This window comes from Amblyraja radiata, chromosome 22 (assembly GCF_010909765.2).
Source record: "Amblyraja radiata isolate CabotCenter1 chromosome 22, sAmbRad1.1.pri, whole genome shotgun sequence".
NCBI lineage: Eukaryota > Metazoa > Chordata > Chondrichthyes > Rajiformes > Rajidae > Amblyraja > Amblyraja radiata.
In genome coordinates, this window is record NC_045977.1 from 23,995,619 (window position 1) to 24,017,858 (window position 22,240).

Here is a 22,240-nt window from a genome sequence, read left to right on the forward strand (position 1 = left end):
AGTAACGGTGACAGTAACAGTGGCAGTAACAGTGGCAGTAACGGTGACAGTAACAGTGGCAGTAACGGTGACAGTAACAGTGGCAGTAACGGTGGCAGTAACGGTGACAGTAACAGTGGCAGTAACGGTGGCAGTAACGGTGACAGTAACAGTGGCAGTAACGGTGACAATGACCGAGGCGGTAACGGTGATAATAACAGTGGCAGTAATGGTGGCAGTAACAGTGGCAGTAACAGTGCCAGTGGCAGTAATAATATTGTAGGAACATTTAGCCTTTTGGTGAGACCTCAATGTGTGCAGTGTGAAGAGGTTACTGATCTTTTTGTATTAGAAATAATTTATTCAAGTACGATACAAAATAATAGTTACAAAACAAAACCGTGGCAACACACCCATCACCATAGTACAAAATTACCAAATTATCTAAGACACTAAATTTTCAAATAACTATAATACAACCCAGCGGTCCCGGAAATCTACCAGGGTGCCCGTGGACAGCGTGTAGTCCTTTTCTAGTACCACCCGGGCACGGACGTAACTCCAGAAAAGGGGCAGGCAGCCGGCTCGGGCAGAGCCCTCTTCTGCCTGGCACCGTGACTCGCGGATGGCCAGCTTGGCCAGGCCAAGGAGCGACCCAACCAGGACATCTTCAGCCCTACCCTCTCCTCTACCTACGCACAGGGTGTCCAAAGATGCGGATGGTGGGTGTGAAGTGCATCCAGGGGTTACTGATTAACTGGTCTTCATGGTGACAGGTCAAGTGCAATTTACCGTCAGATGTGCCGTACATTGAGGTACAGGTACAGTAGAAATCTAGCTTGACAAGTACATAGGCAGAAGTTATATAAGACAGTGAAACGAACATGAAAGCAAAAACAAGCTATTTAGTGCAAAAATGTGCAGTTAGAAAACAAGTCCACTGTAGTCTACAAGAGGTTAGACTGCTGAGGTGGGATTTGAGTTGTGTGGGTCGGTTCAGCAGCTTCAGGTTTCTGTACCTCCTGCCCGACGATAGCAGAGGGAAGAGAGCTTGGCCCGGATGGTGGGTATCCTTGACGAGAGATGTCCCTGTCTTGAGGCAGCGCCTGGTGTTGATGCATTCGATGGTGGGGAGGGCTGTGCCTGTGGTGGACTGTGCTGAGTCCACCACTTGTGTTGGCAGTGTTGTCTCTTGTGTTGAAGATGTGTGTGAGAGCATTGTTCCCGGAGATACTCTCCCCCTGGACTCATTCCCCCTCAGACATCGCCCCTCGGAGACGGTAAGCTGAGATGCGAGTCTGGGGTCTGAAACCAGTCCCAGACCAGTCTCAGGCTGCTTCCAGGCCACTTCCAGGCCAGTCCCAGGTTAATCCCAGGCCAATCCCAGGCCGGATTCCCTTCCCGGCCTCTCAGCTGAGGGTTGGGGGGTGAGCAAGGGCAGATTCTGGTCGCTTTGGAGAGGGTTGAGGTGGGAGGGGGCTGTGGGTCAGGGCTGTGGATGAAGGACGGGGGTGTGGTCAGGGAGGGGGTTGTGGGCGGGGGAGTGGATTGTGGGTGGGGGAGAGGGGTCGGGAGGGGGGTGTGGATGGGGGACGGGGGGCTGTGGGTCGGGGGGAGGGGTGTGGGGGGGGGAGGGGGCTGTGGGTGGGGGAGGGGGGTGTGGGTCGGGGATGAGGGTGTGGGTGGGGGAGAGGGTTGTGGGTGGGGGAGAGGGGTGTGGGTCGGGGAGGGGGCTGTGGGTGGGGGAGGGGGGTGTGGGTCGGGGAGGGGGCCGGTGCTGTTAGTGATGGATTCTCGGTGGGTGGGGGGTGACTTCATTTGTGAACCCCCCAAAACACTGCCGTCCCCGTACTCCGGGACACGGTCCCTTCCCTCTTCCCGTGTGTTGTGGAGATGACTGTTGTTGGGTTGTTCAGTCGGAGGGACTGTGTGTGTGTGTGTGTGTGTGTGTGAGTGTGAGTGAGTGAGTGTGGCAGAACAATACTGAGTCATTATGTAAAGAAGCTGGCTGACTCTTCCCCACCGGAGGAATTCGGGTCACGTGACCGCTGCTTTTTTGACTAATCTCATCACCATGGGAGCAAGCTTTGAAAAGAAATAAAATATACAACGAGTGCTTGTGGTGTGCCACAGGAGAGAGTCTCACAGGGAGCACAGTCCCAGCGAGGCACAGTCCCGGAGAGGTACACAGCGCCGGCGGCACACAGTCCCGGTGACAGATAGTCCTGCCGAGGAGCCCAGTCCGGTGAGGAGCCCAGCCCGGTGAGGAGCCCAGTCCGGTGAGGAGCCCAGTCCGGTGAGGAGCCCAGTCCGGTGAGGAGCCCAGTCCAGTGAGGAGCCCAGTCCGGTGAGGAGCACAGTCCGGTGAGAGATTGTCCCGCTGAGGAGCACTGTCAGGTGAGACACAGTCCCGGCAAGGCAGGGTGTCGGAGAGACACAGTCCAGTGAGGAGCACGGTGCTGCTGGTACACAGTCCTGGCGACGCACAGACCCCGGTGTCATAGAGTCCCAGAGACAGAGTGCCGGTGAGAGTGTCCCAGAGAGGCACAGTGCCGGTGAGGCTGAGGCCCGGCCAGTCACTCGCCTCAGCCTCAGGGAGAGGGAACTCTAAAGCAAGTGCTGGCCCGCGGTGCAGGGAGACAGGAGTGTGGGCGTCAGGCGAGTGAGGGGCAGGTGTGGGGAGATGCCCGGGGCGGGGTGGTGAGGGTGGGGGTGAAACCTCGGTCAGGTACCTCGCCGCACTCTTGGAGGTCAGACTCTGGCCCGAGGGTCTGACAGCCTGTGGAACCTCGGTCTGTGGCTGGAGATGGTCAGTGATGGCTGTGTGGGGGTAGACGGTGGACAGTGTGTGGGGGTGGAGGGTGGACAGTGTGTGGGGCTAGAGGGTGGACAGTGTGTGAGGAGCTGTGGAGGGTGGGGGGCCGGCTTGCCCCCTAATACTGGCTCGCAGCTGCGGGTTCAAAGACACCAATTGAGAGCTTCCTTTGAAAAGAGAGGCTCATGTTGACAATATAAGTTTGTGGACACAACCAGCTGTGGACAGATGTTCCTGCCATTCTCTCCTGTTGTCAGGAATGTGACCACTGACCAGTGGTCAGCGTTTCCCTTCAGCACAGACCATCCCCGGCAGCACGTTCCACACCCAGCACTCTCTGTGTAAAAAACCTGCCCCGCACATCTCCTTTAAACTTTCCCCCTCTCACCTTATAGCTATGCCCTCCAGTCTTTGAAGTTTCTACCCTGGGAAAAGGTTGCGACTGTCTACCCCGTCAATGCCTCACGTGATTTTATTATTACACGAGTGGTGGAGTTCTGGAGTTAAAGGGTAGGGAACGAGAGCAGGAGTGAGGATACCTCTGGGGAGGGTGTGATTGACCAATGCTCCTGATGGTTGACCCGTCTCCACCGGGAACGTGATGCATTCCCGGTGGAGAACGAGGGAAGGATGAGGTAACGAGGGGAGGATGGGGTAACGAGGGGAGGATGGGGTAATGAGGGGAGGATGGGGTAATGAGGGGAGGATGGGGTAACGAGGGGAGGGAAGGAGAGGGTGAGGGGAGGGTAGGGGGTAATGGGAGAGGTGAACAGGCAATGTGGGGGGAGGGTGTGGGTAATGTGAGGATGGGGGTAATGAGGGGAGGATGAGTGGGTAATGGGGTTGTCAGTGTGGGGCAGGTATGGCCAGGTGCTGTGAGGGTTTTATTCCTGGTCAGGCAGCGCCGCTGAGTTAATGAACAACTTCTTCCGGTTGAGCAGCCCAGCGAACAGCAAATGGCCGGTAAATTCAGACTGAAAGGTCCGTACAGACCATCTTTATCCTGCATCGATTTCATCAGAGGTTTTCTCCAAATTTTCTTCAAATCTTTCCCCTCCCAAGAGGTGTGTGCCCACACCCCCGGCTGCTGTCGTCCCCCTGCCCTTTCATTCCACAACTCAACTACACATATGACAATAAAGTAAGGGCAGAGTCAGAGTCTTTTCTCAGCGTGGAAATGGCAGGACGAAAGGGCATAGCTTTAATTTGAGAGGGAAAAGTTTGAAGAAGATGTGCAGGACAAGTTTTTTTACACGTGGGTGGTGGGACCTGGAATGCACTGCCGGAGGTGGTGGTGGGGGCAGAGTAGACAGTGGCGTTTAAGCTTTTAGATAGGTACATGGATAAGCAGGGAATGGAGGGATATGGATCACGCTCAGGCAGAGGAGATTAGTTTAACCTGCCATCATGTTCGGCATGGACATTGTGGGCCGAAGGGCCCGTTCCTGTGCTGCACTGTTCTGTGTTCTACGTTCTATCGCAACACACTCTAACCTATCACTCACTAAAGAATGAGAACTACCATTGTGATTCCTGGTTCAATCCCACACTGGGCAGTTGTGCAGTTCCTCAGTTTGACACTGCAGTTGTAGCGATGCAGTTGATGGGGATGTTGGGGAATGATATGTGGCAGGCATGCAGTCTGTGTGTGTCCACACCAGGGGTGCAACAGGCGTGTGGTCAATGCGTGTCCACACCGAGACTGCAAGAGGCGTGTCGTTTCGGTGTGTCCACACCGGGGATGGAGCCACGTACACTGCCTGTGTCTGTGGGCTGGGGATGTTGGGCTGGAGATGATGGGTTGGAGATGATGGGTTGGAGATGTTTGGACCTCAGTGCCATGGGAACCAGGTGCAGCCCAGGACAGCCGCCTGCATTCACTGGCTGGGGTACCCTCCCTCCCCAGCCCGCCCCTGCCAACGTTGGACGCTCTGAGTTTAACCATGACTTCTTCTCCCTGCCCAGGCTGGAGAGCAGTAAGCTGAGACTGGTTCTGCCGCTCAGCCGCAAGGACAGAGTGAATGGCGCCGGGTCTGCAGTGAGTGTGGAACCCCTGCCCCGCTCCCGCCCCCGTCCCCGCCCCCGTTCGCTCAGCTTGGACTGGTAAGTGTGATCCCGCTCACCCCCTGCCTTCCCCTCACACTGCCAACCCTCTCTGCACAGCTTCTCCCCTCAGGCACTACCTCCCCAGGTCCCCACGTACTCACTCCTCCACTGACCACTGCTCTAACTCCCTCCTCCCCTCGCCTCCTGACTCTCCCCGGCTTCTCTCCCCCCTGCCTCTGAACCTTCTCCCCATTAACCCTGATCCTTCCTGCTGTTCTAGTAACACTTGCCAACCCTGAGCTCTCACCTCTCCTTGGCAATCACTGCGTGGGTGGGGAGAGGGTGGGCAGGTTCAGAGGGAAGGGAGAGGCTACTGTGCCGGTGTGTCGGTGAGGTGTGAGGTCGGTGTGCAGTGTGTGTTGATAGGGGTGAGGCCAGTGTGTGTTGGTGAGGGTGAGGCCAGTGTGTGCGGGTGAGGGTGAGGCCAGTGTGTGTTGGTGAGGGTGAGGCCAGTGTGTGTTGGTGAGGATGAGGCCAGTGTGTGTTGGTGAGGGTGAGGGTGAGGCCAGTGTGTGAGGGTGAGGCCAGTGTGTGAGGTTGAGGGTGAGGCCAGTGTGTGAGGGTGAGGGTGAGGCCAGTGTGTGAGGGTGAGGGCAATGTGCTGTGCCAGTAAGGGGTGAGGCTGGTGTGCTGCTGTACATCGGTGGCTGGGGGTGTTCATGACATCGGGTTTTGTTGCTCTTGGCCAAGTGTGGAGAGCTCAAGGGCCTTGGGAGACTGACGGGACTCGACACACCCAGATAGGATACAGTCACCAAGAGTACAGCATGACCTACAGCAAACATCGTGGGCCGAAGGGCCTGTTCCTCTGCTTTACTCTTCTATGTTGCAAGGATTATGGAAGTTGATGCTAAAGAAAGGGGCAACGTTTAAAGGAGGTGTGCTGGGCAGTTTTATTACACCGAGGGTGGTAGGGGGCTGGTACTTGCTGCCAGGGGTGGTGATGAAGGCAGATACAATAGTGGTGTTTCAGAGGCTTTTAGATTAGCACATGCATATATAGGGACTGGAGGGATACTGTGTTTACAAACCTGTTATGTCACTACAAGTAATAATTTCATTGTTCTGCTTCAGTATATATGACAATGAAACATTCCTGAATATTAATATGGGTCAGGTGCAGGCACAGATTAGTTTAACGTGGCATCATATTCGGCACATACATTATTTGTTCTCACAGTTATGGATGTTGGTGCTAAATCAGGAACTCTTGAAAATGAACAGAGCACTGGTTTAAATTCCTGTAGCACCTTGCATGTTGCTGCAATGCCGGCCTCAGCCTTGGAGGTGTGAAGTGTAGGCGCGGGTGGAATGTGGGCAAAACTGGGGGATATTGACACTCAGCAAGGTTCCACATCAGTGAGGTGTCACCGTCTGTTGGGGGAGTTTGGGGGGAGCTCTGGGTGTTTGAGGGGAGTGCTGCACTCCCTCAACACTGGGCTCTGCTACATGGGGTAGAATGCTCACCTAGAATGCAGAGAGCCACGGGGGCAGAGAGATGAAGGTGTGGGGTGTGAGATAATCTGTGTGAGAAATTAGCCTCATCATAGCACCTGATGACATGGGAGGAAAATGTCCCATCTCCACGGATACTGCCCGACTTGATGGATATTTCCAGCACTTTCCACTTTAATACCAGTTAGACCAATGCAAGTTAGTGTGAGTTTTATTGCCACCGATTTGGTGCAAGAATGGAGAATCGTCAACAAGACTGTTTGAATCCTCACAGCATTTAGAACAAGATAAGTGAATTAGCAGCATAGATAGAACTTGAGTGTATTGTGACAGCTGTTACAGAGTTGTGACTGCAAAAGTCAGCAATTAATTATTGCAGAATAATTAACATTTAGGGGAAGTGGGCAAAATGGAAACAAGACAGTCAGCTTTGACACCAAGGAATTGGATAGAGACCCCCGGCTCAAAAGGTCACGTGGGGTCAAGTTCGGTGGAATCGAGAAACTATGTGGGAAGAATAGATGGGCTTGTACAACCAAACAGTGCAAGGCATGGTACAACTCAAGGGGTTCGAGGTTGTTGTGAGAATGACTCCGAGATTTGAATATGTACGTGGACTGGACAAAGCACAGATTAAGGATAAAACAATTAGAAGAAATACAGGTGAATCTTGGGTGGTACAGAAGGCTTCCAGTCCGCTGGCCTTCATCAGCCAGGGTATTGAGTACAGACGTTTTGGACGTTATGTTGCAGTTGTACAAGGCGTTGGTGAGATCTTGCTTGGAGTACATGGATCACACAATGGACCATATTCTGGCGACAGCAGGATGGTCTACGGAAAAGACTTTCGAAATATTTTATAATAAGCCGATCGCCAAACCTGCAGTGTTTGCAGAAAGAATTTTTAGTTCTGCAATATAATTTAGCCCGAAGGAGCATTATTTTCTTTGTTTACACAATATCGATTTATTCCACCCATATGATTAATATAAGCCACCACCGTGGTATTATCAATTTGTAGGCGGCCATGCAAATGGTGCATAGTTGAATAGTAAGCTTTTAGCCCATAAAACGCACCCAACATTTCTAAGTAATTTATACCCAGTGTCTGTAGTAGTGATGATTCCTGTATGTTCCATCTACCACCAGTACTAGATATAGTGTTAGTTGCTCCCCAGCCCTGAGCACTGGCATCCGTTTATAATGTGAGTGATGGGTTACTGATAACGATGGGGCTGGAACTATGCCAAATATTTTCCTTCCACCATTGTAACTCCGAAATTGCTTTGGCTGGTAATTGCATAGGTCGATCGAAATGGCCTGTATGTTGTTTTATCGCTTGCACCTTTGCCCTTTGTAAATTTTGATAATGCAAAGGTCCAAACTGAGTAGCTGGAAATGCTGCTACTAATTTCCCAATTACTTTTGCCACCTGTCGAATAGATGGTTGATTAGTAACAATCAATTTGTTGCAGGCTTCCACCAAATCTGCTGCTTTGTCCTTTGGCAACGTTACAGACATATGGACAGAGTTAATTGTAAATCCCAGATAGTCCATAGTTGTGGATGGTGTCAACTTAAATTTATCTGGATGTATGATAAACCCCAGTGTTTCAAACAGATGTTTGGTAGCTAAAACCGCTGATTTAGCTAATTCCAGGGTTTTCCCCACAATCAAAATATCATCAAGATATGTCATAACAATATGTTTTTGTTTCCTTAGTATTGCCAAGGCTGGTTTCAATATCTTGGTAAATAGTCTTGGGGCTGATGTTAACTCATTAGGCAATGCTTTATGCTGCCCTAGTTGCCCCATCCAGTTAAATTTTAGGTATCTACGATGATCCTTATGAATGGGTACTGAATAGTATGCATCTTTTAAGTCAATGCATGCCATGAAGTATCCTTCGGAAACTAATTGTTTGGCAGTAACAAATGTTTCCATTTTGAAATGTATATACTTAACAAATGTATTCAGTCTAGTTAAGCCTAGGATGATGCGAAATCCACCATCTTTCTTGGTTTTGGTAAAAATGTTCGATACAAATTCCAGAGAGTCATGCTCCGTTCTCTCTATAATTCCTTCAGCATGTAACCTCACCAGTTCTGCATGTCCTTTGAATTTCTCCCATTGTGAGAGTACAAACTCCCTGTCAGGTACATGTTGAACTGGTGGCATACCTTTTTGGATGAAATCAATTTTGTGTCCCTGAATACTTTGTAGTATATATTTATCTGATGTAATAATCCTCCATGCTTCCAAAAACAAGTGTAACCTTCCCCCTGTTAGTACAGGACCTACACCTTTTATGTTCTGGAAGGAACCAGACCCACCTACCTCTATGGTTACCGGTAGTATGTTCATTTCTTCGACCTCTGTTTCTTCACTGGTTGAGGCGCCGGAGTGTGGGGTTGGCGCATCTTCCATGAGGGCCGCTCTGGGCCTTGGCCTAATAAAGACCTTTGTGGTTGATGTGCGGCCCTCATGCATTCACCAGCACCCTGGTGTTGATGCCTGCTGGTGGATGCATAGGGGTGCTGCCGCCTGGGGTGTGTGGTTTTGCTCGTTCCTGCAGCTGCCCTCATAAGCCCAACGGCTTTAGACTCTTCGTCTAGTTCTTTTACTTGCTTGGACAAGTCTTTTCCAAACAGCAGTATCTGTGGCTGTGCAGTTGCAGTTTTGCACAACCCTGCGAATTTGAGGTTGAGGGCAGGTTTGATGGCGTTCTTCCATAGGCCGTTTATTTCATACTGTGTGTTACACAGTAGGGCCAGTGTGTCCTGTTGGTTATCCGTCATTTCGACCCCATCAACGGAACGGGCATAGGACGTTATGGCTGAAGTCAGGTTTTAATACTTTCTGGAGCTTCACCTCCTGGGCCCTTATGCCCAGCCCAATGTACCCCCAGATTTGGCTGTTGACGGCGGGTACATTTAGTGAGATGCAGTTCTCCGGAGGTATATATTTGTCCATTGTTTCATTGACTACCTGTTCCTGCAGAGGGTGGAAGGACAGGTAGTCTATACCGGCCGCCAGTTTGGCCTGCAATGGCTGTCCCGCTCGCGGTGTTACCGCAAACTTGTTGACCACTCCCAGCAGCTCTTCCTGGCCCTGCACCCCCAGCACACTGCTGGTATCTTCAGCCACGAGCCCCTCTTCCAGGCCAGCCCAGCCCTAGCCCCCAAAGCTCCCCTCTGTCGAGGGAGATGCGATGGACAGTGCCGAATACGGTGCTGTTGTGGGTGTGCGAGCACTCCCATGGCGAGCTTGCTCCATCTCCCGGAGCAAGTCTCGCTGGAGCATCTGCTCCATCAACCGCTCCATGCGGGATAGACGGTCACCTTTGCTGCTCTCGGGCAGCGCGTCCTCCTGACCGGATTCGTCTGAGTCTATCGGCCGGACCGACTTCTGCTTCGCCTTGCCTCCAGCCCGCTGCGTTGTTTCAAGCTGGGCAGCTTGCGGAGTTGGGCTTGGCTGGGCAGTGTTTAAGTCGGTGACTGTGGACCGCAGGGAATGCGGTCCTGGTGCCGTCGGTCACCCCCCCACTGCTGGAACCTTCCTGGTCCACCACAGTCGTACGGGATGAACGACCTTCTTTACTTTCCTTCTCTTGTCCATGTTTGCTGAAACAGAGAACACAGCAAGGGTTCAGAATAAACGACCTCAGAATAAGATTAACTTACCTGCAGGTCCCGTTTTAAACTTTGCCGCGGGAGAGCTCTTCCCCCGCCCGTCGCTGTTGCACTGCGTGAGACGCTATGTCGCGCATGAGTGCTGGCGGGGTCTTCACGTAGTCACTCATGTGACTCCGAAGTAAAATAGGCACTTGGACAGGTACATGGATAGGAAAGGTTCACAGGGATATGGGTCAGACACGGGCAAATGCAACTTGGTTAGCTGGGCATTATGGTTGGCATGGAGGAATTGGGCCGAAGGGCCTGTTACCATGCATCTATGAACTCTATGAATTGCAGCTTCGGCTGGTGGGATGGTTTGTGTCCCGGGGTTGTGGGGGGGAAGGGCAGGCGTTGCATCTCCTGCGACTGCCCTAGCTGCCACGCGAGGTTTGCTGACTGCAGCATCGTCGAGCTTCATACTCAGCAGGGGGACTCGTCCAGTTGCATCTGTGATGGGAGCAGACTGATCCCCCAGGGCCCAGAGGTGTTGCCCAGGGAACAGCAGGCGAGACCCTCCTCCCTGGCTGTGTCCGGCTGAGCGGCAGCCCGGGGAACGGGGGTAGAGCAGGTCAAGGTGGGTTCTCCGCAGCCACAGGCAGAGGTGCAGGGATCATTGCTGGGCCATGAGGGGTGTTTACGGTGGAAGTGGTTGCAGATGTGGCTCTGGATGCCCACAGAACGTGTGTGGGACGCTCAACGCTATTCTCTCCTTTTATGAAGTCAGTAAAATTTCACAGCTGCGTGGCAGCCAACAAATGAATCGCACATGCAGGCAGACGCTGTTAATTGAACCCTTTAAACAACAGATTACAAAACCTCAGCCAACGAATAAATAAAAGTGAACTTCAAACATGATTGCACTCCGGTCTCTCCCTGCAGCGATATTTCAGTAGCTGAGTTGGGTCAAAGCAAGAGGCTGTTCTGCGGTTGGCTTGATGGATGGAGAGACCCTGTCCTGTAGATAGAGTCATCAAGTGTTATAGTTAGTGAACTCAGCCCTTCAGCCCATCCTATCCATGCTGACCCATCTACATCTATCCCATTCACCAGTGCTGGATCTGTAGACTTCTCTGTCAGTGATTCAGAAGCTGTACAGCCAAGAAACAGGCCTTTCGGCCCACTTCATTTATACTGGCCAAGTAGGCATACTGGGCTTGTCCCATTTGCCTGGATTTGGCCAATGTCCTTCTAAACCCGTCCTATCCATACATCTATCTAAATGTCTTTTAAAAGTCATAATACTATCCCTTTCTATCACTTCCTCTGGCAGCTCATTCCAGATAAGGACTACCCTCTGAGTGAACGTTGCCCTGGGAACCCTCTTAAATATCTCCCCTTTCACCTAAAGTCTGTGCCCTCTAGATTTAGAATCCTCTAACCTAAGGCTGTGAGTGTTCACTTTATCCATGCCCCTCATAATCTCATGCACCTCAATAAGGTCCCCTACGCTCCAAAGAAAAAAGTATTTGGTCCATATAAGTGTATGGTCTGCATTCTACTATGCCTTACGATTCAAGCCTCTTAGTCATAGTGAGGGTCTCTGTCTCCACCATCCCCTCAGGCAATGTCTAGACTCCAACCACCCTCTGGGTGAAAAAGCACTTCCTCAGAATCCATCTAAACCTCTTACACCTCACCTTAAATCAGTGCCTTTGGTCTTAGATACCCGACAATGCCCTTTCAGTCTATATTAAGGGTCCCAACATGAAATGTCAATTGTCCATCCGCTCCACAGATGCTGCTGAACCTCTAACGGTTTGTGTTTTGCTCGAGATTCCAGCATCTGCAGTTTCCTGTCTCACCGACAATGTCCTTTGTCCATTCAGACCTCATCTACATCCTCCAACCACACACTTTGGTCCCTGATGGGCACTCCTCACTCCTCTTATTGACATCAAATGCTCCTTAGCCTTGCCCACTGCTGCCACTTCTTGTCTCTTCTTTGCTCCCCCTAGTTTTAGTTTAGTTTAGAGAAGAAGCATAGAAACAGGACCTTCGGCCCACCGAGCCTACACCGACCATCAATCACCAGTCACAAATCCTAGTTACTTGTTAATAGTTACTTGGAATTAGTGTAAATGGATACAATGGTCGGCATGGATGTGGTGGGCAAAGGCCCTGTTGTGTGCTGTCCGCCTCTTTAACTGTATACAAGGAGTGGGCCGTTCCGAATGGTGGAGCAGGACTGAGCCTCGAGAGACCAATGTTGATGTTCATGACCCATAAGCATCTGAACCAGGAGACCAGTGGAAGCTAAATCACATGTCTTCGCTCTTTGTCTTCAAGTCCACGCGGGCAAACCTCACGCTGTGTTGCATCCCAGACACAAGGTGTGGTGTCACAAATGTGGTGCACAAGTGACTGGGAGCAGCTACCATCGAACAGTCAGCTGGAGTCAAGTCTGTTAGGTGAGCTGTAACTACACAAGACTCTTAACAGCAATGAAGTGGGATCATGGAATCCAGTTCATAGATCACTGAAGATGGCAGCACAAGTAGAGAAAGTGGCAAAGAAGATGCTTGCATTTATTGCTAAGAGCATTGAATATAAGAGTCCGAAAGTCATGTGCAGCTCTATAGGACTTTGGTTAGCCTGCATTTTGAGTATTGCATGAAGTTCTGGTCGCCCGATTACAGGAAGGATATGGAGGCTTTGGGAAGGGCTTTGAAGATTTACTAGAATGCTGCCTGGATTGGAGGCTTTCAGCTACGTGGAGAGGTTGGATAGACTTGGATTGTTTTATCTGGAACATCAGTGGTTGAGGGGATACTTCAAAGGTCTTTTATTGTCACGTGTACAGTGATACGCAAATTACCATACAGCCATATGGGGAAAAAAGCAAGACAGATAAATACATAAAGGTTACCATAAACATACAATTGAAGTATATTAAATTATGAGAGGCATAATTGGGGTAGACAGTCAGAACCTTTTTCCCAGGGTAGAAATGCCCAACACGAGAGGGCATAGCTCTAAGGTGAGAGGTGGAAATGTTAATGGAGATGTGCAGGACAAATATTTGCACGCTGGTGGGGCCTGGAATGCACTGGTGGTGGAGGCAGATACGAAAGTGGCATTTAATAGGCTTTTGGATATGCAGGGAATGGAGGTATATGGATCATGTGCAGCAGAGGAGATTTGTTTAACTTGGCAACATGTTTCGCAAAAACATTGCGGGCTGAGGGGCCCATCCTGTGCTGTACTGTTCTATGTATAACCACTCCAGTCTAAATGGATCTCACTCAGTATGTTCCATGCTCTGGGTATTATCGGCCATTAACCTCTATTTTAACCAGCATGGACATGGTGGCCCGAAGGCCTGTCTCTGTGCTGAAGGGTGTTCGGAATTATTGAAGCATAACATTGGGATGGGGCTGGTTTGTGCCATTGAGATGATGTGAAAATCTTCAGTAAAAGGCCCAGTCGGCAGTCAGGTGCTGATCCGGGGACTGAGTGCCAGGTTTGTAGTGACTGTGTTGCCGGGGCTGGGCCCAGCCTGTTCAGGGTCACCGCACAGAACGCTCCTTGCAGGGAGTGTACACTGTGGCAACACGGAACTGCAAGCAGGGCTAGGGTCACCACACAACACCCACAGCAAGGGCACAACAGGCAGGGCTAGGGTCACTACAGGCAGGGCTAGGGTCACTACAGGCAGGGCTAGGGTCACTACAGGCAGGGCTAGGGTCACCACAGGCAGAGCTAGGGTCACAGTTACAGCTGAGACTGGCGTTGTCACTGACTCCAAACGTTTCTCATGGAGTTTGTGATGTTATTCATACAGTGAAAGATGTGATGGAGATGCTATAGTTGCTATAGCAACCCATCCAAATGGTTCTCCCCTCCAGCATGTGTCACTGAGTCAGCTTCTTCCCAATGCTGTGCCTTTCCCTCAAGACATGAGCTGGAGATTTGTGTTCATGGACAATGCGATCTGTCCGAGGTTAATAATTGTCCCACACAATGATGCCTAGGCTAGGGGATTTCAGAGTCAGGGAGAAGTTGACCTGGATTGATATCTCTGGAAAGCTGGAGGCTGAGGAGAGACCTGATAGAAATATCAAGTCAAGAGAGTTTTATTGTCATGTGTCCAAGATAGGACAATGAAATTCTTACTTGCTGCAGCACAATGGAATATGTAAACATAATACAAAACGGAAGATCAAAGTTCAGTGTGTCTATATACCATAGACACACAATAAATAAACAGCTATTGTGCAATAATAATAATAGACTGTTGTTGTTCAGAGCTTATTTGATGTTGTGTTTAATAGCCTGATGGCTCAGGGGAAGAAGCTGTTCCTGAACCTGGATGTTACAGATTTCAGGCTCCTGCACCTTCTTCCCGATGGCAACGATGAAATGAGTGTGTGACCAGGATGGTGTGGGTCTTTGATGATGTTGGCAGCCTTTTTGAGGCAGCGACTGCGATAGATCCCTTCTTCGATGGTGGGGAGGTCAGAGCCGATGATGGACTGAGCAGTGGTCACAACTTTCTGCAGTCTTTTCCGCTCCTGGACGTTCTAGTTGCCAAACCAAGCCATGATGCAACTGGTCAGCATGCTCTCTACCGTGCACCTGTAGAGGTTCGGGAGAATCCTCCTTGACATACCGACTCTCCATAATCTTCTCAGGAAATAGAGGCGCTGATGTGCCTTCTTTATAATTGCATCAGTGTGCTGGGTCCAGGAAAGATCTTCGGAAATATGCACGCCCAGGAATTTGAAGTTCCTGACCCTTTCCACCATCTTCCCGTTGATATAAACGGGATTGTGGGTCCCTCTCCTTCCCCTTCCAAAGTCCACAATCAGTTCCTTGGTGTTACTGGTGTTGAGAACTAATATATAGAACTATGCGAAGCATAGAAAGAGTAGAGCCTTTTTCCCAGGGTGGAATTGTCAAAGACTAGAGGGCATCGCTTTAAGGTGAGGGGGCATAGTTTAAAGGAGATGTGCAGGGCACGTTTTTTACACAGATAGTGGTGGGGGTCTGGAACGTGTTGCGGAGAGGGGGGGGGGGGGGGGGGGGTGGACGCAGATATGATAGCAGCATTTAAGAGAGTTTTGGATAGGCACATGGATACGCAGGGAATGGAGAGATATGGATTATGTGCAGACAGATAAAGGTCGCTTTTGATATTATGTTCGGCACAGACATTGTGGTCTGAAGGGCCTGTTCCTATGCTGTATTCCATGTGGGACGTGAGGAGTTGCAGATGAGATGTAGGCTCTCTGATAGAACAAGCCTCACATCACCCTGACCTGTGATTGACAGGGATGCTTGAGTTCTGTGAATGAGCAATTTGCTTGGATATATTGAGCAGTCGTACTCTTTATATGAATGGGTCAGAGACACTTTCTACAATAAAATAGACATTTGGACAGGATACAGGAGAGATATGGGCCAAATGCAGCAACAGGAGATTAGTGTACAGTAGATGGGGCATTTTGATCATTGTGGAGGGGTTGGGCTGAAGGTTCTATTTCCGTGCTGTGTGAATCTATGACTCTGCGTCTAAATGCCAGTGGTTAATGGATCTCTCAGGATGGGCATATGCAGGGATCACAGGGTCGGTAGCAGTAATGATGATAATCTGGCTCAGGCTGGGAGCTGGGATGGCAAAGAGCGTGGTTTCTTCACGCTGAGATTTTAACGTTGCGGTGTTCCCGGGTCGGTGCTGGGACTCTGCTGTTTGATAAACATCTCAGAGTCAGGGTCAACCTCTGCCAATGGCAACGAGGGTGGGAGTGTGCCGGAGGTGAGGGGGGAAATGTCAGAGGGGGAAATGTCAGGAGTTACCACCTTGCAGCGCCAGAGACACAGGTTCGATGCTGGCTATGGGTGTTGTCTGTATGGAGTTTGTACGTTCTCCCCATGACCTGCATGGGTTTTCTCCGGGAGCTCCTGTCTCCTCCCACACTCCAAAGACGTACAGGTTTGTAGGCTAATTGGCTTGGTGAAATTGTAAATTGTCCCGAGTGTGTGTAGGATAGTGTTATTGAGGATCGCTGGGCAGCGCGGACTCGGTGGGCCGAAGGGCCTGCTTCCGCGCTGTATCACTAAACTAAACTAAACCCTGTACTCGTTGCCGATGACCATTGATGGTCAGTGTGCCAAACGCCGTCTTCACCACCCTGTCCAGCTGTGTCCCACCATCATGGATGTGCAAGACTGGATCAGCCTCCATCTCCCGCAGCCACTTCCCCGTGTATGAGATGTGCCCCTGGCCGCAGAGTGTTCCTCCTCGATGCCCGTGGACCTCAGTTCCTCGATGGCACTCTTGGTCAAAGGCTGCCTGACGTCCAGGCCAGTTCCCCACTCTGCTAGGAGATCAGTCGTTGATCTGGGGTCTGGAGCAGGGGTCTGATGTGGGGGGACGGAGGGGAAGAGTTGGGTCTGGGATTGTTGGAGGTTCCCTTGTCATCACCATGTGCTGCTTTGTGTGGAGTGGGTGTGGTGGAACGTCACTGCCTTTGTGAGGGGGAGCGGGCGTTGGGCATGGCACATACACAGCTGGCTCTGCTGACGCACTAAGTGAGTCAGGGCCACAGCCATGTATAATTAACATGCCGTACTGTCATTGCCAGTCTCCCCGCCCTGGCACCCAGATGCTCTACTGTTCCTCTCCGTAGCCTGGTGAGGGGGGGGGGGGGGGCAGAGGGGGGGGGGGGAGGATCGCTGGTCTGGTTCCAGGGACGGTTGTGGTTACGTCAGGACTGGGAGAGAGGGCAGGACATGAGTTTAATGTAGAGGATGTGACTTTGGTGAAACGCTGAAGGTCGGGCAGATCGACAGCGGAGGCAGCGGGGACGGAGGCTGGGAAGAGGACGAGCTGGCAGCTGCTGCATCACCCCAGGGCTGTGGAGCTCCAGCCCTCGCCAGTGCCCGGTCCCCACGGCTCAGGCATCCCAGTCTGCGGATCATCAGAGGAATCTTGGATGGGATATGGCGCTGAGGTGGGAGAGTAGTTGCCGTCTTAACGGGCCAGCAGGGATGTGGGCCAAATGGCCACCTCTGGTTGTGGTGAATGGATGGGTTACAGTGATGAAGGGGGAACTGGCGCTGGGAGGGGGGGGGGGGGGATTTGTAACTTTATAATCACCCTTTATAGGTGACTATTTGCACACCTTGGGTATGGAAGCAAAGAATGTCACCGTGACTTGTCACACATGATAACGTATTCAATTCAAATGGTGTAGGGAAGGGTTACAGTCTATGGATGGGTTACGGTGTATGAAGGCATTACGGTGTACAGAGGGGTTATGGTGAAAGGTTACGGTGTAGGCAGGGGTTATTGTACATGGAGGGGTCACTGTACACATGGTGCAGTGTACACAGAGGGTTATGGTGTATGGATGGGTTATGGTGTAGGGATGGGGGGAGGTGTGGGGAGGGATGGAGGTGTGGGGAGGGGTGGAGGTGTGGGGAGGTGTGGGGAGAGGTGGAAGGGTGGAGGTGTGGGGAGGGGCGGAGGGGTGGAGGTGCGGGGGGGTTATAGTGTGAGGAAGGATTACTGTACACGGAGGGTTACAGTGTATGGATGAGTTACGTGTACAAAGGTATTACGGTGTAGGTAGGAACGCTGCCTGGGTTAAAGGGCAGAAGCTATAAGGAGAGGTTGGACCAACTTGGTTTGTTTCCTCTGGAGCGTTGGAAGTCTAGGGACCTGATAGGAGTATATAAAATGATGGGAAGCATAGATAGGGTAGACATTTAGAACTTTTTTCCTCAGGGTGGAAGGGAGGGGGTTCTGGTGTAGATGGTGTTACTGGGGTATTACAGTGTACAGGCAAGCGGAGGGGTTAGTGTAGAGGGAGGGGTTACACACAGATCAGCAGGCTGTGGAGAACGGCCGGTGTGGTGCGAATCTGTGGCAATCGTGAGGGGGGCAAGAACCCCCAGGCATGGTGAGGTGAGGCTGAGCCGACGGTGGGGAGGTGACTGGGCCCTGGCGAGGGTCGGCGGTGAGTGTGTGCAGCAGTAACCATGTCCTCTCCCGTCAGGTCCTCATCGCCCAGGATGAATCAGCAGGTGCGGGATCTCCAGCTGGCTCACAGCAGGAGGCTGGTGTCTCCTGCCTCTCCCAGCGCGGCCAAGAGACTCTACAGGAACCTCTCGGGCAAGTTCAAGGTCAATTACACCTCCTTCGACGAGCCAAGCTTAATGGGACGGAATGAGAAAAACAAGCAACGCAGGTCTGGCTTGGTAAGCAGCTGACCACGTCTCCGTAACCACCCGCTCTGTCCCAGGACACCCCTGCATGCCCTGTCCTGCATCAATGCACCTCATCCTCAGTAACCGCACCCTGACTGCAACACTGCAACAGCAGCAGTGGAGCTCCAACACGGCGACATTCTCTACATACACACTCCAACTGGATGTGGAGGCTTTGGAGAGGTTTACAAGAACGCTACCTGGGTTAAAGGGTATTAACTATAGAGAGGTTGGACCAACTTGGATTGTTTCCATCGAGTTGAAGGTCTAGGGATCTGATATGAGAAGCATAGATAGGGTAGAAATGTAGCATTAATTTCCCTGTGTGGAAATGTCAAAGACTGGAGGACATAGCTTTAGGGTGGGAGGGGCAAACGTTTAAAGGAGATGTGTGGGACAAGTTTTTACACAGAGTGGTGGGTGGGTGGAACACTCCACAGGGGTGGTGGTGGAGGCAGATATGATGGTGACATTTTAGAAACTTTTAGACAGGCACATAGATATGGAGGGAAGTGGATCACATGCAGGCAGAGGAGATTAGTTAACTTGGCATTAACTCTGCAGAGACATTGTGGGCCAAAGGGCCTGTTCCTGTGGTGTATTGTTAACTATAGCACTGCAATTACATCACTGCAGCTGTGACTGCAACCATTATCTGCAGCTGCATTCTAGCTGCAACACTGCAATTCCAGCACTTCACCTCAGTGCTGCAGCCGGGACTCCTGCGGGCAGAGGTTCAGTTCTCTTTGGTTCTGACGTGTCTGGCGGAACGTGTTTACGTTTATCCACTGTGAGCTTATTTAATGCTGCTGTTCTTCACTGCTGAGGGTGATTCCATCTCCCATACAAAGCACAGAATGCCTGGTATCGGAATTGGTTTATTATCGTGACATGTTGCAAGATACAGAGAAACACTGTTTTGCCTGTTATCGTGCTAAAATAACAAGTTCTTCGGACCCTCGCACTATCTTTTATCGTACTTTACTAGATTTTATCTTGCCCTAAACGTTATTCCCTTTATCCTGTATCTGTACACTGTGAATGGATTGATTGTAATCATATATAGTCTTTTCGCTGACTGGATAACACGCAACAAAAAAAAGCTTTTCCCTGTATCTTGGTACACGTGACATGACAGTAATAAACTAAACTAAACTGAATCGTCCATACAAAAGCACAAGGAAGACCAAAGATCAGGATCAGGTATTGCAGAGGACTTGAGTGCTGGTAAATGCCTGCCTGTGAGAGCACTCAGTCTGTCACTGTAGGAGAGAATGTACCTGACTGTCACATGCCAGGCTTTGTTCCACCCCCACCTCCGTCCCAGCTTTCTCTGCCCCACTCTAATCAGTCCGAAGAAGGGTGCGGAACTGACACGTCCCCTTTCCATGTTCTTCAGAGATGCTGCCAGATCCGCTGAGCTACTCCAGCACTCTGTGTTCCACTAGGGGAAAGTATGGACTGTACGCTAACCTGTTCAACATCATGGACAAAGTTGCCCAGAACAGTCACAGCAACCATAGATTGCTGAACTCACTGTGTCACAAGCCAACACTACTAACATTGGAACAATGCTGATCTGGGAGTAATCCCAAATCCCTTTAAAAAAATCCCAGGATAAAGGGCATGAAACACTTCTCTTCTCTAAAGCAGATTAGATGGTCAGCCATCCACAGAGACTGCGCCACACTGGCCCCACACACGACATGTAAACATCCCCAGGGGACCGTCCTGCTGAATTGAGTTACTTGACCCACTGACCAGCGATACACGGACTGACGAACAGACCCAAAGTCAGGGGCGTGGAAACAAGTGACAAAGGGATCTGCTTTGTACTGAGACACAGCGTTCCTGACCCTGGAAGTGTGTGATGGGACAGTGGAGGGAGATTCATTCTGTGTCTGACCTGTGGTGTCCCTGCCCTGGGAGTATTAGATGAGATGTTGGAGTTGGTGATATATGTACTGTGCTCCATATACAATGTTAACCACTGGAAAACCTGCAGAAATTCTGATTGGAAGTGCTGGTTGTGTATTAATGGTCACATCTGTACATGGTTGCCGAGCAGATTCTGGCCATGTGCAGGCAGTTAGCACACGGCATCGGCAGGGGAACACAGATCCAATGGCAGAGCCTGAGCCTGTACCAAGGCTGCCTTGGAATGGCCAGGGTGGGAATAGGCCAGGGTGGGAATGACCAGGGTGGGACTGGGCTTGGGTGGGAATGACCAGGGTGGGAATGGGCCAGGGTGGGAATGGGCCAGGGTGGGAATGGGCCAGGGTGGGAATGGGCCAGGGTGGGACTGGGCCAGGGTGGGACTGGGCCAGGGTGGGACTGGGCCAGGGTGGGACTGGGCCAGGGTGGGATTGGCCAGGGTGGGACTGGGCTTGGGTGGGACTGGGCCAGGGTGTGAATGACCAGGGTGAGAATGGCCTGGAATGGATCAGGGTGGGAATGGGCCAGGGCTGTCCATTCGCTCCCTGTTGCTAATACCCACTAATCCAGACAGCATTCTGGAAAACGCCTTCTGCACCCTCTCCAAAGCCTCCACATCCTTCCTGGAATGGGGTGACCAGAACAGCACACAATATTCTAAAAAGTAGTAGGATACTTTCCCCTCAGTCTAAAGAAGGGGTTTGGCCCGAAACGTTGCCTATCTCCTTCGCTCCATATATGCTGCTGCACCCGCTGAGTTTCTCCAGCATTTTTGTGTACCCACAATATTCTAAATGTGGCCTGACCAAAGTCCTATAAAACTGCATCATAACATCCTGTCTCAAACCTTCACCTATGAATGCAAGCATACCATACGCCTTCTTTACCACTCTATTTACTTGTGTTGCCACTTTCAGGCAGTTATGGATTTGGACCCCAAGACCCCTCTCTGAATCAATGTAATTATATGAGTCTTGACATTGACTGTATACTTTCCCCTTACATTTGACCTCCCAAAGAGCATACCTCTTACTTGCTCGGTTTAAATTCTCTGCTCAAATTTCCAACAAGTCTAGATGCTGCTTTGCCAACGTTCCCCCCTCTCCATGCTGCCAGTCTTTGTGTTGGGTTTCCCAGCAGCAATGGCGGAGATTTGACCAGCATGTTGTTGGGTCAGGGTGGAACTGGGTCAGGGTGGGACTGGGTCAGGGTGAAACTGGGCCAGGGTGGGACTGGGCCAGGGTGGGACTGGGCCAGGGAAACCATGGGTTGTGTCCAGAATGAGGGTTCCCAGACCAGGGACGGCACTAGAGGGGAGTAGAGTGGACGTTGCAATGTAGTGGGGCCGGGAACATTGATGCGGAGAGAGGCTGAAGGGGAACCGTGTGCTTGCTCCTGCAGAAGCTCCAGGGCAGTGAGGCGGTGTTTGAGGCGGTGGAGCAGCAGGATCTTGACACGGTGCAGATGCTGCTGAAGCTGTACACCCCCGACGAGCTGGACCTCAGCACCCCCAACAGCGAGGGCCTGACACCCCTCGACGTCGCCATCATGACCAACAACGTGCCCATGGCCAAGCTGCTGCTGCAGGCCGGCGCCAAGGAAAGCCCCCACTGTGAGTGGCCTCCGCTGCGGCACACCTCCCCCCCCCCCCCCATCTCCCTCCCCTTACCCCGCTCTGCCCCCTTCCCCCACCCCTCTCCCTCCCACCTCCCCTGCTCTGCCCCTTCCCACCCCCCGCTCTGCCCCCCAGCCCTGCAACCTCCCCCAGCACTACCCCTCGCCCGCTCCTACACCCCTCTCTCAGATACACCCCCCCCCCCTGCCCCGTGACCTCCGCTCCTGCACCCACTCCAGCACCGCTCCCTCACATTCGCACACCCCTGCCCTGTGATCTCCAGCCCTGCACCCGCTCCCCCCCTCTCACAGGGCATCACTATCTCCACCCGAAGAGGAAGTGTGACTGATTGTGTTTGACCTGTAATATTTTGCAAGTGTGAGTGTACTTTATTTCACTTTACTTCATAATCACAGTACTACTGGAAAGATCAATACTGCCAAATA

The 22,240-nt window shown here is 51.5% G+C and overlaps 1 protein-coding gene across 2 annotated transcripts in view; it reads left to right on the forward strand.

The window, feature by feature from the left end:
- Positions 1 to 22,240, forward strand: part of LOC116985759 (ankyrin repeat and fibronectin type-III domain-containing protein 1-like) — a 156,106-nt gene that overhangs the window by 103,396 nt on the left and 30,470 nt on the right. Inside the window, exons 5-7 of one of the 2 annotated variants that reach the window (XM_033040725.1) lie at positions 4,760 to 4,897; positions 18,034 to 18,235; positions 21,581 to 21,791. In XM_033040725.1, coding sequence (XP_032896616.1) covers positions 4,760 to 4,897; positions 18,034 to 18,235; positions 21,581 to 21,791 — 551 coding nt within the window. The remainder of the gene's footprint in view (positions 1 to 4,759; positions 4,898 to 18,033; positions 18,236 to 21,580; positions 21,792 to 22,240) is intronic. The other variant, XM_033040726.1, reaches the window with a different exon arrangement.